Source organism: Solanum dulcamara, chromosome 4, assembly GCF_947179165.1.
Source record: "Solanum dulcamara chromosome 4, daSolDulc1.2, whole genome shotgun sequence".
Classification (NCBI taxonomy): domain Eukaryota; kingdom Viridiplantae; phylum Streptophyta; class Magnoliopsida; order Solanales; family Solanaceae; genus Solanum; species Solanum dulcamara.
Genome location: NC_077240.1, coordinates 9,660,820 through 9,681,266, shown reverse-complemented (window position 1 = coordinate 9,681,266; position 20,447 = coordinate 9,660,820). Strand labels below are relative to the sequence as shown.

General features: G+C 32.3%; 2 protein-coding genes across 5 annotated transcripts; one reads left to right on the top strand and one right to left on the bottom strand.

The window, feature by feature from the left end:
* Window positions 1-5,654: 5,654 nt before the first annotated feature.
* On the bottom strand, window positions 5,655-12,910 carry LOC129886078 (solute carrier family 40 member 3, chloroplastic). The gene is made up of 13 exons (XM_055960606.1): window positions 12,502-12,910; window positions 11,306-11,513; window positions 11,137-11,200; window positions 10,294-10,418; window positions 10,009-10,098; window positions 9,756-9,932; window positions 9,585-9,659; window positions 9,262-9,363; window positions 9,066-9,174; window positions 8,842-8,988; window positions 6,876-6,982; window positions 6,665-6,778; window positions 5,655-6,162 (listed from the first exon to the last, which is right to left on the bottom strand). Exons 1-13 carry the CDS (start codon window positions 12,642-12,644, stop codon window positions 5,869-5,871), a joined length of 1,755 nt encoding a protein of 584 aa, XP_055816581.1. The 5' UTR covers window positions 12,645-12,910; the 3' UTR covers window positions 5,655-5,868.
* Window positions 12,911-15,918: 3,008 nt separating this feature from the next.
* Window positions 15,919-19,956, top strand: LOC129884640 (putative high mobility group B protein 11). 4 transcript variants are annotated; one of them, XM_055958926.1, is made up of 6 exons: window positions 15,919-16,149; window positions 16,669-16,744; window positions 17,654-17,858; window positions 18,000-18,134; window positions 19,012-19,232; window positions 19,320-19,956. In XM_055958926.1, the coding sequence occupies exons 1-6, from the start codon at window positions 15,929-15,931 to the stop codon at window positions 19,617-19,619; spliced, it is 1,158 nt and encodes a 385-aa protein (XP_055814901.1). In that variant the 5' UTR covers window positions 15,919-15,928; the 3' UTR covers window positions 19,620-19,956. The 4 variants fall into 4 exon arrangements, with proteins under 4 accessions (XP_055814901.1, XP_055814900.1, XP_055814899.1 ...); XM_055958925.1 differs by having other exon boundaries at window positions 17,991-18,134; window positions 19,015-19,232; XM_055958924.1 differs by having other exon boundaries at window positions 17,991-18,134.
* The last annotated feature ends 491 nt before the right edge of the window (window positions 19,957-20,447 follow it).

Below are 20,447 nucleotides of genomic sequence, written 5' to 3'. Positions count from 1 at the left end.
CTCCTTAAGATGAATGATTATGTAGTTGAACGATCAGACATAAATCCGGACTAATTCTTGAAAATAGACACCCCTCCTTATTTCCATTACCCTTTCTCGAACTTTCATATATAATACGACTTAACAAATTGATACCCTTTTAAATAAGTGTAATATATAGATACATACTATGAAAATTGTAACTTAGAAAGAATTATGAAAGTTATCTATATATTATTTAGTTTCATAAATGTTTGAGAATGAAATTGATCTGCAACCAAACGACCCTTAAGTGTATAATTAATAACCATACATTTGATTAAGCTGTCTTTTTATGAGATTGTCTTATCATAAAGTGGGATTTGAAATATAATTGATGATGATTAGGCTATTGTCTTGAGATTGTCTTATCAAGTTGAAATTAGTGAACCATCCTAGTTGCTTATTCATTCATGATCATTTTAGGTATCTTATCTGATTTAGACATTAAGATACTAGCTAGGACTATTATTTTATTTGTGAAAGTGAACTTAAACGTAAACTACAGTTACATAAATGTAGTAAGTTTTAAATCTATAAGTTTCTGAAGTCTCCAATTTTTTCAAAACTCCAGGCTCAATTAACCTATATATATATATATACCACATGAATTGGAACAAATGAAGTAATATTCCTCGTTTGGTGTATATATTCTCTGGTTTTGACTAATGTTTGAAATATATTTTTAAAAATTAAACTAACGAGAAAAATCGCAACTTATAATATTATCGTATAACTCTCGAATATTCAAATTTAAATATGTAATATCAAGATGAACCAATTTAATTTATCTTTGAAATTAATGAATCAAATTAACTTTTTTTTAAAGCAAAAAAAGTATGAGATTTAATATAGGATGGAGGGGGTATACTACGGTAAGTACAAATGTAAGATGTGTTTATTCTATTTGAAACAGGTGTTTTAAACTTTAATTAATTGTAAATACCAATCATTCATTTTGGAAAGATGATGAAATGGCTATATATATAGCTGCAGTGTAGGACTGGAATACTCCTTTTAATTAATGGATGGAAATTAAAAAGAGTTAAATTAAAACAATATATACAAACTTTTTAGGGTCTTGAAGAGCTAGAGAGAGCAATTATTAGTTATAGGTGACCTTTTCTTATTCCAATACAGTCACCAAGGAAGTATAGTTCCGTTCACGGTTATTTGCTACTTATTTTTAAAATAGATTTTTACTCTTTTATTTGTGATATATAAAAATAACAACAGTTAACTATAAGAGTATTGAGGGATTGCTTAATTTTATGATTTCAAGAATCAGATTCTAATCACTGAACCCATCACCTTTCTTTGAGTTTTGGGTTCATAGTTATATACTGATAGGGCTAACAAATTTTGGTTTCAAATGAACCCACTTTATCATAATACTAGATTCATACATGTGGTACGACAGTTTGATTTTTAGTATTGAACTTGTTATACTTTTAAATTATAAATTTAATATTTATTGAAATTTTACTAAATTCAAATGAAATTGTCTTCCCACAAAATCATAACTTTCAGTTGTTTTATTTCTTTCCTATTGATTTGATATGAATTTTAAAAAAGAAAAAAATAAAGACTTTTGAAATTGATGATCTAAAAGAAGTCATAAATATATAAATCATACCATTAAGGCTAAGATGACATTTTAAAGTTAAATTGTTTACTAAATATAAAAATTTATCATTCCTTTTGGAATTCATTAAAGAGAAAAATGGGTCACATAAATTGAGACAAATAAAGTAATTGAATTTAAAGAGATAGAAAAATGAGTTTTTTTTATGATTTCTCACCCGGTGTTCGGAGCCCCTATTAAATCTGAATCGCGTACTACACGACTCAATCAGGGGTGGTGCTCCCAATAGAATTTTTTCCGTACCAGGACTCGAACCCGAAATTTGTGGTTAAGGGTGAAACAATCTTACCACTGCACTACAACCCATGTTGGTGAGACAAAAATATGTGCAAAAGCAGTTGGACTCATAAATTTATTAGAAATATTTCGATCCGCCCTCGAATATAGTACTAACTTTTTTCGTTTATTTTTATTTTTTCACTGTATTTGTACTTACTTTAAAAATAATAATTAATATAAATATTAAAAAATATTTATATTAATTGATGTATAGTTTTAGATTTTGAAAAATAATTTGAAGAATAACCAAATAAAAAATTATTGTTGAGGATAAAATAAATAAAAAATAATTATTTTTTAAACATATTATTATTAAAAATAAAAAAATATTTTTAAAAATATTAAACAAATAAAAATGAACAAAATGAGAGTACAATATGATTTAAAAAAATAGGCTTGTTGACTACTGACAGCAAAACCCTAAGGAAAAGTTGTAGTGCATTGTTTTATGGTCAGACACACACCAAAAGATGTTTCTGCAGTGCACGCGACAAACACGGGCGATTATATATATATAGGGTTTTAACTTTACATATAAAGGGCGGGTAAGAAGTGCTATAGTCAGAATTTTTTAATAAGGGGATTCAAAATATGAAGAAGTGAACACATAAACTAGCTAAAGGGGTTTGACATTATCTTAATCATGTATAAATAATATAAATTTTGGTCGAAGTTGATTCTGAACCCCCTAACCACCATATGGCTCTGCCCCTGAGTGTAAGTATGTTTGAGTTGATTTGTGCATACTTTGATTAATTTTATTGGATATATTTTTTATTTTTTATCAGCATATAATTTTTAAATTTCAAATTTGACGAGTGGTGGATTTTGAAGTCGAGAACTCATGGTCCTCAATCTATTTTTATCTTTTTTGATTTTTCACTTAGTGTTCTTACGTGTTTATATTGAAATTCAATTAAATTTGAATTTGTGCATATATTTTTGGGAATAGTGCTTTTAAATAATAAGATTATTTTTATTTTAAAAAATTCGAACTCAAGACATCCAATTAAGAATAGAATAACTCATTTAATTGATCACTACACACTTTCATGTGCATAGGGTTTTAACATTTATTCATAAACCAAAAAAATTAGTTCGATTTACAAAATATCCTATGTTAACAAGATTCGAAAAAGAACTGTACCCAAAAAATATAATGTAAATTGTATATCTAGAAGCGGTTAGAGAAGGTTAGGTTTTTATAAAAAAGACAATGCGTAGACTAATTGTAGATGAATTAAATAAGATACCTAGCTACTACAACAGATTAAATACTACTAGGGTATGATAAGTATTAAAGAACCTACTGTTTAAGCTTGATTTATATAGATATTAAAATGGTTGACGATAGTGCATTTATTCACGTGACTCACTGACTTCCTTTCTTTTTCTTTTGTGATGAATGTGAATTGGAATAATTTTTTTTTTTTAAAAAAATAAAAATAGTTTAGTTGACAGATAGACAGAAAAGAAAGGAAAAGAAAACTGAAAGACATCAATCGTATCAAGGGAAACCATTTATGATAGATTGGATGTATGCTATACTGTTTATGCGTCGCTTTAACATTACACATCTTATTTTCCTTTTTATCTTTCATTAATCTTCCATCTTTTCTTTCACTATTTAATTTTCGCGTTTGTCCATAAAAGTTGAGATACTTTCTTTTTTTTTCTTTATTAGTATGAACTAACAACGATAAATCAACTTTTAAAAAAATATATTAAACAAGGAGAAAAAATCAATACAAAAGCTTCTATTTCCAGCAGATTATCCATGCGCGACGCCAAATTAAAGTTGAAACAAACGACAAAAGGGTATGTGTATATCATATATACTGTGGTTAATGGGACGGAAGGTAGAAATAAAATTTGCTTACATTTTATTCTTTATCGACTTTATTGTTGGGTATGTTGTTGTCGTAGATATTTCAATATATATATATATATATATATATATATATATATATATATATATATATATATATATATATATATATAAGCATGCAAATGTGCAGGAGTAAAGAAAGTTAAGATTTACAATGCAGTAATATCGACTAGTCTTTGATTCTCACTACATTTTGAAGCGATAAATTTGGAATATAATGCAACTCCTAGAAATGAAGATACCAAAACATTGTTCGATATATTAACAGAATATAATATAATTGTACTTTTCTGTGAAAGTGTGTTAAGTGTTATTGGGGTTTGTGGAAATGTAGTACTCATATGGAGTAGTAAAAGACCACTACTTCCTCAGTTCATATTTCAAAAATAGATTTTTTCTTATTTGACTTTCAATATTAATTATTTATTCTTCGAATCATTTCACAAAATCTAAAATTATATATTAATTAATATATTTCACTTTCAATATTAATTATTTATTTTTCAAAGCATTTCACAAAATCTAAAATTATACATCAATTAATATAGATAGAATGGTAAAAATACTCACATTAATACTTATTTTTTACTGGGCGTGTAAAATCTAAAAGTATGATTTTTTTAGTATTTGGAATCTTTAAGCAGAAACAGCGTAACGGGTACGTGCAGTTGACCCTTTACCCTAAACTCACTCGTGACCCAACAACCAAAGCTCCACTTCTTCTTTCTTCTTTGTTACTACTATCAATGTATAATTTAGGCACACATTGTTTTGTGCACTTTTTGCAACATTCAAAGTAGCCTCGTTTTCAAATCTGAAACCCAAACAAAGTACTACTACTATATTATTATTATTATTATTTTGAAAAAAGGGCTCAATGAGTTTACAACTTCATATATGCTAAGATTAATGTCCAGAAGTTTCTTCTATCCCATTATTTGACTACTACAATAATGGTCCACCACAGCCATAGTACCTCAATGCCAGCTTAATTTTTTGAATATGATAGAAGTGATATAAGTTCATACATGTTAATTTTTCATTTCACTAGCTGTCATGTACTCAACTTTGCCAGACAACAATTAAAGACCCTGGTTTGATCTGAATGTCACACTATTCAACAGACAGATTTGAGTTGATGGTTTAGCTAATAGTAGCACTCACAAGATAATATATATGGCTTAAGATTTGAAGAGCCAATCAAATACAGTACAAGTTACCATGACAATTTGAAAACCAATTCCAAATGCTGTCCTTACTGGAACATTGTTCTAAAAAATCAGCATGGGAGCAAAAGAACAATAAAATCATCTAGTTTACTTGCAAATATGTTACACATATAATTCACATGAGATGGCAGAAAACAACTGCAGCTTCATATTCAATGCTGTCCATACTTCATAAATGACATCAATGACATAGAGCAGATGTACTAGGAATAGACTTGTGAGGGGGAAAAAAGTTACCAGCTTTAGATAAATGATTTCACATATGGCCTGAATATATGGACAGATGTTTTGATATCTTAGGCATAATTAGTTATTCAATACTCACCTAAATGGCAGATCATGACATGCATAGTACTGTACAATAGCACGAAATCACATAAATAGGTTAACTAAAGCCCCAGGATAAGTATAAAATGTCACATCCACAAAACAGAAATTATTGGCCTTACGGATGGCGGATGGCGAGACAGGGTAAAAAAATTTCTGCAGCATAAAATAATCCCATTACAGAAATTAAAGCTTCTGTCTCACAGATGCCCAAACACTTGACAAATCCATAAAGAATCTCGACAGATCCTACTTCACTTAAAATGAGTAAACTTTTAAAATGAAATTCTGCATTGACAGAAGGCCTGGATGCATTTCAATCGCGATGTACAACTTTCAAAGTTCTACCTAACAAAGGTAAGGAGATAAGGTCTGTGTACACCGCACCCTCCCCCGACCTCATTGGGGGACTATACCCTATGTTGTTGATATAACTTTCAATGTGATGACTAAAACCATGCTACTTATGTACTTTTGGCATTTCATAAATGAGGGCTAAAAGAGAAAAGAGTCCTTTGTGTATCTGTCGGATTTTCCAACCATTTACAGTATAGACATGCTGCCCCAACTACGGATACAAGGGAAAGTGTCGCTAGAAGTCCAAAATGTGAGACATCATTTACAATTATTGCAACTCCTAACATTATTGATTCTGCTAAACTCGCAACAGAAACCTCGGTTGTTCCGATAAGATTGGCTTTAGATGCAGGAATTCCAGTTTGTAGAATCTGTTGCCCGATGACATCATAGGACATGTGTCCCAGTCTTGACAATACCTGCGAAAGGGTCAACATGAGCCTTCTTGAAAATTGTCCAATTTTAGATCATTTTTACTGTTATTAAATAAATAATACAAGTACCAGATGGCGTCAATGAAACTACATGATAATATCAGATTAACTTTACAGTCACTAAATAATTCAAGTAGAACATGCCAATGAAACTAGATGAATATGAAATTATCAAGAAGCAATCTGTTGAAAGATAAACCACACTCGAATATACCTCTTTAAATGCAAATAAAAAGATATATGGTTCTCCTTTGGGATCAAAAGAGCCAAACCATCTCACATCATATAGATCCCCCCACCCCCCTAAATGCTATGTATAGTCTCTGTTTATTTTGGTTAGGCTAACAATAGAAGTCTCAACTCAATGATCATGTACAAAGTTTGGTATACCAAACTCAAACTGTAACTTTGTGCACATCAATGATCAATGGAGACAAAGACAAAAAAAAGACATTGAAAGCAATAAAGGTAAGAGCAGTGAACTTACAACTAAAGCCAAGAAAAAGAAAAAGGGAGTCTGCTGAGAAAGAGATCCACTCCAATAAACAGCAACAGCCGTGGTCAGAAGCGAAGCATGGAATACTAAGCCAGCGGCTCCAGCCTGATATTGAAAATTCATGAGTTAGGCCCAGACTGTGAATGGTAAGAGGATATTATTTCTGACAAGAACAAGATAAAATATACGAAGTAGAACCAACCTTTAAGATGCCAAGGTGCTTGACCATCTTTGCAGACACAAATGTCGCTGCAACGCCTATAAAAGCACATAATCCGCTGAAGCCTCCAATAATGGATGGATTTAAACCTGAAATCGTTAAAGTGGTGAAACATTTGAGATTAAAGTGATCGCTACTTTCAATTTCAGGCTCTTTTAAGCATTTCTGATTCTACATTTGAAAGCTTTTGCAGGAAGTTTAGTTCACCTCCGAGCAATTAACTACAGAACTAAAGAAAGCATATTGTTCATACAGGAATTATGCAGTATAATCCATTGCAAGTTACTGTAAGTTACAAATAAAGGTCAATTAGTTGCAAGATTTTTAAGATGGAGTGGATTGTTTACAGGATATGTGCCAGTCAGAGTTGCAAGCTGTTTGAATGTAAAAGCTGTTAGCACATAATTTTCACCTAAAAGACCACCACACTCTTTGAAGCCCTCACAATTTCACAAGAAAAATATCCAGAAAGAAACAACCAATAGGTAGTATGTGTAAGTAAACCAAGTGAAAACACTGGTCCACTGCGTGAAACTGCACAAGGCACCACACACAGAGAAACAGTCTCCTACACTTGCCAACAATAAAATCATGTGATAATCAAAAATCCATAAACAATGATACTAGGGTAAATTATAAACAATGATAAACTAGTACCATCGAAAACGCCAGCCACCCTAAGCCAGTTGGATGCTTTCGTCAGTTCGATTTTTTGGAGAGTTGATAAACCATCAAAAGAATTTGGAGAATGACCCCAGCAGTAAATTTTTGGGGTGCCTCAAATGAAAGAAATCGAAGATGTTTTGATGGTGTCTCAACTCCTTGTCACATTCTGAAGAACAGATGCCTAACTAGTTTGTTTAGTTTGGCACTTTCTTTTCTCTGTGAATAATGTTGACAGCGTTTTGGACTTTGTTAGTTCTCTGATTCTAGCATAGTTTTTTGTCTTTTGGTTTTTGCTGGAGCTAATACTGTGCCTTTCTTTTGTACTTATGCATCTTCTGGGATACCTTTTATTTTAATGACAACCACTTCATCAAAAAGATAATTTCCTTGTAAAATCAGGACAATATAGAAGTATTCTGGTGCATTACGAGGGTAAGAGAACCAATTATGAATTTACGATACTAATTTACTGTTAAGTGATGAGAGTTGTGTTAGTAGACCTTTGGACATGCGATTTCAAATCATGAGATGAAATTCCAAATTCTACAAAAAGCTTGATTTGAGAATTTTATATCATGATTTCAAAATTTTCAAGTACATTGACCCAAAAGCTTATGTTTTATAAAAAAAAATCCACCATTTTATAACTACATAATTTTTTGCGAGAATACCAAAGGAGTGATGAAATATTCACAGAAAATGAACAGGATGATATAGTTACTACTGATATTGACCAACAAACGGCTTAAAGTAACAATGTTAAAGAGTAGTACACTAACTCATATTCAATTTTACTTTTTTATTGAACTTAAGTTCAATCAATAAATGTTGTATTTTTTTAGAATAGTTTTGTGATAGTGTATTAAATTTTTCTTATGAACTTTTGCTTATTTTGTAAGACTATATAAAAAAATTGGGGCAATTTTGATAATTTTCAAAACTTTGGGTTTTTTATGTTCATGAGCAAAAAATACTACTTAAAAATCCAAATTGCATGTCCAAACAAAAATTCAACTTCATCTCATACGATTTCATCTCACATGGCCAAACGGGCCCTTAGAGTCCCACAACTGTGTGGATGGGATTATATGTCTCCTTGTATGATCTTCGACAATCCTTACTTCATCATAGCCAATGCAACCGTGCTTAGAGACATCAAGAAAGCTATCACTATAGCCATTGGTAGGTTTATTAAGTGTAGCTACGTTGTCAAAATCTAGTTAGTGACAGCAGCCAGAAATCTCAAGGTGAAAATATCACGAGACTAGAATGCAGAAATTACCTTGCTGCGTTAAAAATGCTGTCATTAAACCACCAGGTGCAAGAACAACATTGAAGTATAATAGCACATAAGCTATGCTTGCTGGAAGAACGGGTTGTCTAATATATTCAAACCATCCATGCTTTATAGCTTCCAGACCCACTCCCACTAAAAACAACAATGGGCTTAGTATAAAAGTAAAATCTATTTCCACCTTCAACGAAACTGAACACAAGAGAAGATACCTATATTTTCTGATTTTAGTGTAGACAGGGAGGAACAACTGAAACAAGTTTCCACAGCACGGTCAAGAACCCCAGAGGAAAGCTTGTTGGTAAGCCATGTCAGAGATACCTAGTAAAAGCATGATCAGATCTGAGTGCTATGCAGTGCTTTAAACTTCAAATCACAGAATGAAATGAAACCAGGAGTAAGATTTACCACAATAGGAAGTGCCCCCATCATCAAACCAGCAGCAATTTTTAAGCATACCACTGGTTCATATTTAGAGAGAAGAATGCCAAATAATGCAGCTCCAACAATCTACAGTAACCCACAAAAAGGAGAATTAAACGGTAAATGATAAAAGACTTAACTTTGTTAACATAAATGATAATCACTATGAAATTCAAGTATATTTGATAAACTGAACTCAACAGAAACAAAATATTAATATTTTTGAATATACTTGTTCTGATCATTGATATCCGTTATGCTGCAAAAGAAGGGAGAAAAAAAACACTTCCAATTGATGTGGCTATTACCTCGCATAAGAGGTCAATACGGCTTAGAACAGCATTTGCTTGAGCAAGAGCAACTGGGCGATTGGTTCCAGCTAACTGTATAAACAAGACTAAATTAGGAAATTGCTCAAGTACAGATAAGGAGTAAAAAAGTGAGACATAGGGGACAAAACAAAGCTCAATCAGCAATACCAAAACAACCCAATCACGCTCCACTGCAACCCCCAATGCCAACCCAGATAGCCTCTCAACAGCTCCTACTAGAACAAGCACAATAAACCAAGGACGGAAAAGTAAAGATGATGCAGACGATGGATGAAGAGTATGACCATGTATAATCATTCCAACAGACACCAATTGGGCAGCTGTCTGACAGAAGAGAAGTATTAGAGAACTTTCAGGAAATTCTGTTGCCTACACCTCTCCAACACACATAAAAGGATACCTGGACTATAGATAGACAATTATATGCAGGAACCCTAGGAAAGTGATCCATAAGTTTGCCAACCAGAGGACCTCCACCAATTACAGCAAGCTGTACAAGTAAAGCGGGATGTAAGGCAAATAATTATCTTTTTTGAACTGGTAAATTAGTATTTTCTTGATATAAGCAATTCAGCACTAAGATGGTGCTTGCAGGTACATAATCTGGGAACCTCCTGTACAAAAACAATAAGGCAAATAATTATCTTCTAGCCTTTATTCTTTTGTATCACTTACAAATGATTACCTTAGCAAAGAATCCCATCAGTGCTACAGGAAGAAGACTAGGATGAATCAACGCAATGGCAGCAGGCGAGGCAAAATTCCAAAGTTGTTCCACAATATTCCCAGCCAGGCAACTAGCATATAAAGCTGTTTGAATGCACTTGACATCAGAAATCTATAAAATGATGAATTACAGGCATAATGCATTTAATGATTAACTGGTCATGTTTTCAAAGTCAAAATAATTATCCAACAAACTTCCCTGACCTGTGAACAATCAATCAAGTATGGTGGCCTGAAGCCTAGTTAAATTGAAGTATCAAAGCATACAGATAATAGCTTTTCATAGTCGAAATTAGATATTCTGTTTTTTGATAAGTAAAAGGATATCATTAAAACATCAAGAAGATGCAGAAATATACAGAGCTGAGTACAGTGGCTCAGAAGCAAAAGCATAGCACAGTCTGCTATATCAACTAGAGAAAAAATGACAAGGGAAATAGTCCACTGATATTCTGTTACTGAAGATAAAAGATTTGAGTTAGAGTTCTCAAATCTTCAGCTTGTACAATGACACTGCTTTGTTTCACCAAATAGTCCATTTAACGTATCAAATCTGATTAAAAAAGATATTATATATTTATGTCCAAACCTCATATTGTCCAAATTTTCAAAGGACCTCTATAGTTCTCAAGGTATTAGCATTTCACAAAAGTATCCTTCAGAAAATTCCAAACTAGGTTGAGGTTCAGCGTTTATTATCATTTTAGAATACAACAGACAGCAACTCATGCACTTTCAGACATAAGTTAAGCTTCTGCCAATACAATATGAGACGCCACTCAACTTAAGGGGAAAGACTAACCGTATAACCCTGCTGGATGAGCAGGAGTTGCAGCAATAATATTTTGCTCCTCCTCTGATAAGACCTGTTCAACATCAACAATAGAAAAAACAAAAGTGCAGAAGTGGTAGTTAGATGGGAACAGGGGAAATAGAAATGATTGAGCAGAATTATTCATGACAAATCCTACTGGCAATGTTGTCAAGAGAGTGTCCACAAATGCGCCCTTGGCTAGCAGATTTAGTGCTTCAGTTTCCATAATATCAGATTTGAGATGAAGAACAGGTATTGTACAGCCACAATTGTCAGTTGCAACATCATCCCGAACCTCTTGATCAGTTGCAATGTCAGTTAAGACGTCAGTATTTATGGAACATCTAGAGTTAAAACTTCCAATTCTGCATTGAAAGGAACACAGTTAAATTGCAATGACAATCCATGATTATTTTGGATAAAGATTACAATCAACTACCCTCACATCGCATTAATATTTTCTGCAGTACTACATAAGCAGATTTCGAGCTAGTAAAACCAACTGCGTCATTATTGTCAACTACAAGCTGCCTGCCAGTAAACAGGCATTACTTATTCTAGTGATAAACACTTTATCACTTGCCAAATAACACCAAAAGTTAAGACCACTGCTTGCTTCAATTCTGAGTAACATGTGTTTGTGTGCAACAACAGTAATTATGCTTCGACTGCAAGATAGTTGGGAAACACATGCACCCACATGTGTGAATGTACATGTATATGTATTGTATGCATGCATTGGACCATCCAAATTGCAAACAAGTAGGATCACAAAGCAAGATATGTTTTCCGATTAGAAACAGGAGACCAACTTATGAAAATCATATGATATGAAGATATCCTGTTCAATCCTGTAACTATACACAATAGAGAAACCAGTCACTAGTTCATCCAGCAATAAGGTCGAATGCATACACCTATCTTGAAATACAATTCAACTGCACTGAAGCCAAATGAACCAAACAGTTTTACAAGCTTTAACTTCATCTGTAATCCAATAATAAAGAAGTCACTCAAACTGCATTACACGACTTAGTATTGTAGCATCTTAGTGTGCTTTATCATGAAAAACTATATTTATTGAATTATGATAGCAAATATGCAATGTAAGTTGTTATAAGTGCTCTTGCTTCCTTTACAGGGCTGGTAAAATTTTCTGACCACACAATAGAAGAACCAACATCACTACTCAGGTGAGTTCATCCACAGAAAATTAGATCATAACAACACTAATGTATGCATAAATCCATCTAATGAGGGTGTTCTCTTCTAATGCATTGAACCAGTCAGATCATTATAACACAGTACTAAATCATTCATTCACAATGTCAATTTACAAGAAAATCTTAGCACCTTTGATTGGTAAAGCGAGGAGTTAACGGTCGACAAGAAGAGAAGCAAGGACGTATTCTAAAGGAAGACGACGAGGTAAGAGGAGCTTGACGGAGAGTAAGGAAGGCGGACCAAGGCTGAGCGTGAGAAATAACGACCACCATTGTTTATTGAATTGCTTCACTGCTTTGAAGCACAGTATTTCTTCTCGGTGACTACTCATGCAGTCTTCAACTCCGGCGAGATCTTAGGGTTTGGGTTTTGGTCATTCGATTGGAGAGATGTGTGGTCAGTGAATTTGTGGAAATTTCAGTGGAAAAGAGGGGAGGCGGACTAATCACAAATGGATTGCCTTTTGTTCGACACAAAATGGATTGCCTTGAGTCCAGAAGTTTTCGCTGCTGACGTGTTTATCTTTTATTCCAATGGTGTGCCACTTGATGAAAAGTTTTGGAAACTTCTGCCTAGTAGTATTTGTTCCTTACGGAAATTAATCAATTGATCCCTCAACTGTGTCAATTTTCCCCACGGTTCTACTTATTTGACGCATAAGGGAGAGGAATTACATTTTACAACTTACAAGATAGAAGGAAAAAGTGAAAGTTACCTATAGTTAATCAATTTAACTATCATGATTTTGTTCCTCCTCAATTTCATACATTTGCCTTATATTTAGGGTCTCTTTGAAAAGCAACCTGGTAATTGAAATTAGTGTAATTACGATGATTTATTTGTTTCTCATAGTATAATTTTAGTGTAATTATAATTATTCTGTTTGGTATTACAAGGTTATATTAAATTTTAAAAATAAAAATTAATTTTCTAAATTTAAAATTTATATTAGACAAATAAGGATCTTTATAAATAATATTAAATTAAATATTAATTAATAAACATACGTTCTTAACTAATATTATAAATAAATAATTTTTTTTAAAAAATAGTTTATTTTAAATAATTTAATCAAATAACTAAAAGTATAAGATTTTTATGAACATCATGAAATATATGTTGACAAAAATGTTAATATTATAAATATAATGTCATAAAATTATTAAAATATTTGACAAAAAAATAATATATCAAGTTTAACTAAAAATTAAATGTTTTGCAATGTGAAATATCAAGTCAATAGTACTAAAAAATAAAATTGAAAATATGACTAAATCCTAAATTCAAAACAAAAAATTTAACATAACGCTCTTATATCAAATTTTAACACAACGTACATAAATATGATTTTAAAAATTAGAATACTAACAAAATTATTTTTTAAAAAATAGAATAATAAATAAATAAATAATATGAAAAATTACATGAAATGAAAAAGTAAAGGTTGAGAACGAGAATGAAATAAAATATAAATAAGAAAAAATGAAATTAAATATAAATAAGAAAATAAAAAATATATATTTAGAAAATATTAGAATAAAAAAAATTAAAAAAATAGTAGAAATAAAAAATAAATTAAAATGGAAAAATATGAATATAAATAAAAGAAGAATTTTTAAAAGTTTCATGTAATTACATGATGTAATTACACCAATTCCTTACCCTGGAATTGAAGAGTGTAATTACTCCCCTTCAATTACACCTAATTCCTCTCTTACCAAGTAACTATTTAATTTACCAAACATGTCAAAGAGTGTAACTACACCCAATTACTCCAAATCTCAATTACATTGTGGTTTTCCAAACATGCTCTTTATAACAAACATGTTTATTATATTTTAAGGTGTTTTGTAATATATAAAGATTGTTTTTATATTTCTTTTAAAAAATATATTGTATTCGTGAATAATTATTGAATTATTTAATAGCTAGAAAATAAAATAAAATAAAATATAAAAACAACAAGAGTTGGTGTTGAGTTACACAAAATCGAAGCTTATCCCCAATATTAGAATCAACCATGCCAATGACACAAGGCAAAATCAACTAAAAAAATTAAAAATTTGGGCCAAGTTCTAATATTTGGAAAGTTTTAAATTTTTTCCATTTTTTTTATTTTATAAAAAAACAATTATTTATTAATTTCAATTAATATTTATCTACTAACTTACTCTATTAATGTGGACAACCAACACCATTAAATAACATTTATATCTATTAATAAAAATGAAAGATAGTCGGGAAGAGATATTTCTTGAAATGTGGGAGATTTTATAAAAGAATAGTTTGTTATTACATCTTTCGTAAAAAAACAGTTTGAATGATAAAATTGGAAAAAAAACATTTTTTTTATATTGATTGATCCATTGTTCTTGCTCATATTGTTATTTTGTTGTTGTTGATTGTTATCAATTATGTTATAAGTTTTTTTTTAACGGAACATGTTCATTATAAAATGATAACGCAAACATATGGATATTTTTAATAATTTTTAGAACTTACGGTACAAAATAATATTTTTGAAACAATCAAATATTCATGGTAAAATTTATGGCCAAACACATAGAGAAGCTTCACCAAAATATCACCAAAAAATAACTTGCCAAGAATATTTAAAAAATTGAGGCCAAACACTAACTAAGAATATAGGCATAAAACAAAAAATAACGATAAAAAATCATAAATAAAATACAAAGTAATTTTACCCTTTCGATATAAAATTATCAAGTACACATTGAATCCGAATTTAATCGAATTTCGATGTAGATATCGGACATGATTTATGAGAAATAAAAAAACAGTCGAATCTTTTCCCATCATGTTCTTAGTTGTGGTGTCCTTTCTTTATTCGTATTTATGTAGACAGACAAGTTTTTCATCCTGCTTAGAATTTTGACATAATTCACTCGATCTGCGCTACAATAGTTTTTTTTATTATTTTTCATATAGATACACTCATTATTTTTCGTCCGGTTCAATTGTTAAATTGACTTAAATTATATCTTCTTCAATAAAAAGGAATAAGATTATGACTTTTTTAAAAAGACAAAGCATTGAGAATATTAATATTATATCATATATAAAATCATTAGAATCTTATTTTTTCTAAATTATTGAACGATAATAATTGCAGTGGAATGTCGACAGATGATAAAAATGATTGCACGAATTTTTAATTTTATTCTTCACTAGAAATCGATATTTCGTCCCGTTTTGCTCTACATTCGACATGGGTTTAGGAGAAAAATAAAAAATAAGACATTCTTTTGTCAGTTGAGACACGGTGTAAATGAGAGTGTAAAATTAAAATTCCAAAAGAATACGAGACACGATGGAATTAGCAACGGCTGAGATTTGTATGAATCCCACTACAAACGGTTGATATCTTCTTAATTTTGCATGTATGACACATGTACTTCCCCGGCCCCACAAATGTGTGCCATGTCAGACAAGCTCTCTAAAAGTGGGGCCACATAATTACGTGGACGATGTGTGATGAACCCATAAAAAAACCAGTCGCATTGGGAATTCGAGGGAGAAGAGCTGCAGTTTCAACATGGCAGCAGAGGAGAACAATACCGTCACAATGGAGAAGAAAATCCACGGCGGCGACAAGTTTTCCGGTGCCGGAAGTTATGCATGCGGCTTCTTGCCGCCTATTGTCGCCGGCGATATCTCCACAATGCAGAATTTGGCCGGACGGAGTTACTATGATGGGAAGGATAGCTTCTATGAAAAGCTTAACAAGCTGAACGAGTCCTCTGGGCTTAGTCTAGTGTGAGTCAACTTCTTACATTTTCTCTTAAAAGTGTTTATATAATGACTTTATTATATACGTTTACAAATCCATCAGCAACATACCTAGACCCCAGTGTAGTTCCCTTCCCACAAATTGGAATTGGGCTTTGGAGAGTTAGAGTGCACGCAGAACTTATTGATCATTTTTAAATTCATCATTCAGTTAAAATGGTTTGGTTGTCAAAATGCCTAATGTTCATGACTAGCTATAGCAACTAGCAAGCTTTGTTTGCCACTTTCATTATCCATAGTAGAATATGAAATGCTTTTGAGATAGAAATATATACAAATTTCTCGAAGTTGGACCAAGTTGCTTTTAGGTAATCGCACGCATTTGATAGATAAGAGATTTTTGACTTTTGATCTGAAAGCGCGGTGTAATTTGCAATTACTATGTCACGTATTAATTATGGTGGCTTAGCTTGCATATTGAAACTTGGAAGTTGGTTGAGAGAATGAAATTTCTGATCACAAGGAAGGTTATTTCTATATATGCAGCTTTAACTTAAGTCAAGCAAACCTGGATTTGCATCTTTTCTATGAAGAAGTCATTAAAAGAGGTGGATTTAATCAGGTATTTTTCTCCCCACCATGGCTCAAATATTCAGCTTTCTTATTTGTGTACTAATTGTAGGTTATCTCAATACCAACAACATGTCATTTTCCTCACATGATCTGGTTGAGTGAATTGATGTTCCTCTCTTCTGAAGCATTATGAATGTTATCACTGTGAGAAAATGGCAACTGAGAAAAGAAAAATAGGTATATTGGATTTTTTCTGGAAATCGGATCATAACCCCTCAAAAAACGTATATGAGGGGTTATGATCATTAGCCAATTTGGTGTGCAATGTCTTCTGAAACATAACCTCCAAGTTGAGTGAAATGAAAGGGCATATAACGAAATAACCAGGATCATGCTGAAGAATGACTGAATGAGTGAAATCACTCACAAACTGTTTTGATGGATATAGTTCTCTGAACTGCATGGCAGAGTGTCCAAAGAGAGTAGGCAGATGGAGCAAATATGCTGTAGTCAATAGTCACTTTAGATTCGACCTTATCTAAAATAGTCACTTAAGATTCTGTGTGTTTCTGATATCTAATTGCTCTATGCCTTAGTTTTTCATACCTGTTAAGTATTTGCTGTTTATGAGATGATTAAGGGGACAACAGACAACATATTGAAACTATTGAAATGAGTACCAAAAAGTTGTTCTCCTTGTTCGTCATTTTTTAGAAGGATCTTTTCTTTTATAACATAAGCTTATTCACTGTATCATATTTCAATCAGCAAAGACGTGTATCTGAGAGGTATGGTGAAAAATAACGAGGAATCAACATGGTTCTGCTATTAATTTAAGTCTCTGATCATATGAGTTTCTAAAATGATGTAAATGAAATGAAACACCTACTAGCACTGAATTTTGATATGCAGATGACTTCTACACTATTAGTATGAGTTCTTGATTTGCAATATTTAGGTCACCAAAGATGCGATGTGGGGTGAAGTTGCATGTACATTGCATGTGAAAAGCAATATCACAATGTTTCCGACTCAACTTCAGAAGGTGTACGAGAATCTCCTCCTTCAATTTGAGCAACTGTATTACTATCGAAGTAGAGAAAAAGGAACCATGCAACCACCTAGTCAAGTTTCTGATGCTGCTAGGCTAGAACCAGTAAAAGGTAACTTTTTTTGTTGAAAGTTTGGAGGTTATGGACTTATGGTTACTAGAAATTGAACTTTTAATCCACTAGTATGTGTGTGACTGGTTTTCCATCAATTCTCTTTGTTTGAAGATTATAAACTTTCTTTAGGTTCTGCAGATAGGTCAGAGGACTCCACGGGGAAGAGAAAATTTTGTGATCGGTCATCTCCCGTGATAACTTTGCACTCTAATGATAGGGACGGTCCAGTAGAAAAAAGGAAGCGCAAGAATGATAGTAGTCTAGTTTCGACAGGTTTGTTATTCTTCGTTATCACAAAGACTTACAGTTCTTTAAGCTTCTGAACTTCTCATTGGAATGTCACTTTTCAAGAAAGTTTCTTTAAACCATCAAGGGACACACTCATGCTTTATGTCCTATAAAGATGGGGATGGATCTAAGTTGTTACAGTTGTAGAGACTAAACATTATGGAATTGCTATTTTTGTGGTCGTACTGTGAAAAGGAATTGGTAGATTATCTACCAGACTTGTCTAGACAAAAAAAAAAGAAGAGGGGAGAGAGTGAAACTTGTTATACAAAGACAATTCCTGCAACAAACTTACACCTCAAAAGCTTACTTGAACTACTCATGTATCATCCTTGATCTTCTCTTTGATTGGATTTGATCTAAACGCCAAATATTTTTTCTATTTTGGTGTCTATGACATGTGTGAATTCCCTTGGATGAAGAAATTTATAAGCCAAAAAGAAAACAGAATAGGAGATAAATGAGGTGGAAAGAGAAGGGGAACAGATGAAAAGCGAGATACACATGGCATCAAGATTAATCTCTGCAGCAATAAATATTAGAATTTTTTTTTTACCTCTTTCGTAAAAAACGAAAAGAAAAATACAGAGTAGAAGATTTTATTTGCTTCCATTTAGAAGTCATCAATAACCTTAGAAGACATGTATCTATCCTGGCATGTTCCATTCAGATGTGTGCTATTTGTTTGGATCTAAGTTTCTCTTCATGCAATTACTTGGAGGAGTCGTGAATTGATACTAGTCCTTGCAGTGTCTTAAAGTTACTAGTCTGTCCAAGTAAAACTTAAATTTGAGTTTGTTACCTCAGGCGACTTCATATTTTCCTAGGTCAGGACTCAAATTGATCATAAATTTTCTTTCAGTAGGGCCAGAGACACCAGAGCAAAAATCTCAGAGTTCATCAACCAACAAGTATCTGAAGAAAGACCCCGGTGCTCCAATAAGAGGAAGGAGTTCATATCAGATGTACGTCAAGTTGGAATGTGAAAGACTAAAGAAAGTACTTGGGGAGAGTTCTGGTTCTAAGAAAATCAGAGATATGGCCATTAATGCCTGGAAGACTCTGTCTGAAAATGACAAAGAGGTACGATGAAGTACTTGTCATATAGTTGCTAGCAGATTTAAGATGATGTAAAACTTCTTGTTCATCGTTTCCTTCTAACTTTTGTAGCCTTATATTGAAGCAAGTAAGCTGGATAAGGAAAGATATATCCGAGAAATGGCTGCTTATGAACAGCATAAGAACATGGAAACGACAAAAAATCCAAACTTGCACAGGGGTTTGGCCCCGAGTATGATCAACTTTGGTGCACCTTCAGGAATTGATCATGGGTTAATTGTGACTTCGCAAGCTGATACTAGAAACAACATTGTCCCTGATGCATCCTTTATTGAGTCGACAGTACAAATATCGAATAATGGTAAGACAAGTAACCCCATATTTCAGATGGATTGGGGCTATTTTGCCTAGTCAATCCTAGGCAAAGTTTCAGTTGCTACTTTAGTGGGTTTTTGGAAGATATTTATAGCTTTCTATCTGAAAGTACCTTATAACCTTAGCATGTTGTTTTGAAGATGTATATAGCTTCTAGTCTTTGTAAATTAGCGTGTCAAGAAGCAGCATTTCTAGGTTCTATAGGGATGTGCACATGAAAATGCAGTTGATCGCTGCCTGCAAATTTTGTAAAAGCGTCCATGTGCTCTTCTGGTTATGGGAAGTTCCCACAGATTGTGTATAAGCGACACACTTTTGCTTCTCTGCAAGTAATGTATATTGGTAGGGATCTGTTTTTCACATTAGTAGTGTAATGTCACATGGTACAAACAATACATTAACCACGTTTCTCTCTTCTTTTTTTTTTTTTACAAAATCAAACATATAGATCAAGTTTTAAATTTGACAATTCTTTAATTTAATATCCTATGTGACACACTTAAAACCATATATATATATATATATAACTACATTTTTACTCAAGTTAAGATAATAAATTAAAATAGGTGGAGTGATAAATTTTATAATTTAATTTTTCCTTAGATAGGAGAACATGATATAATCTTAGATGGGAGGGTGGGGAGGACGCGTATTAAAGTATAAGGTTAGGAGGTAGTGGAATGTTGTCTTGCTTTTTGACGTACATACTGGTTGGTGTTTGTCGTTGCTTTCCTTTGTATTATTGTGATTTTTTATTTTTGATATCTATCATCGTCTGTTGTTTATTGTATTCTGATTATCGCATTTTTTATTGTTTTTGTTTTTATCTAGTAGTGCAAAAATTGTTTTTGATTTTATCTAGCA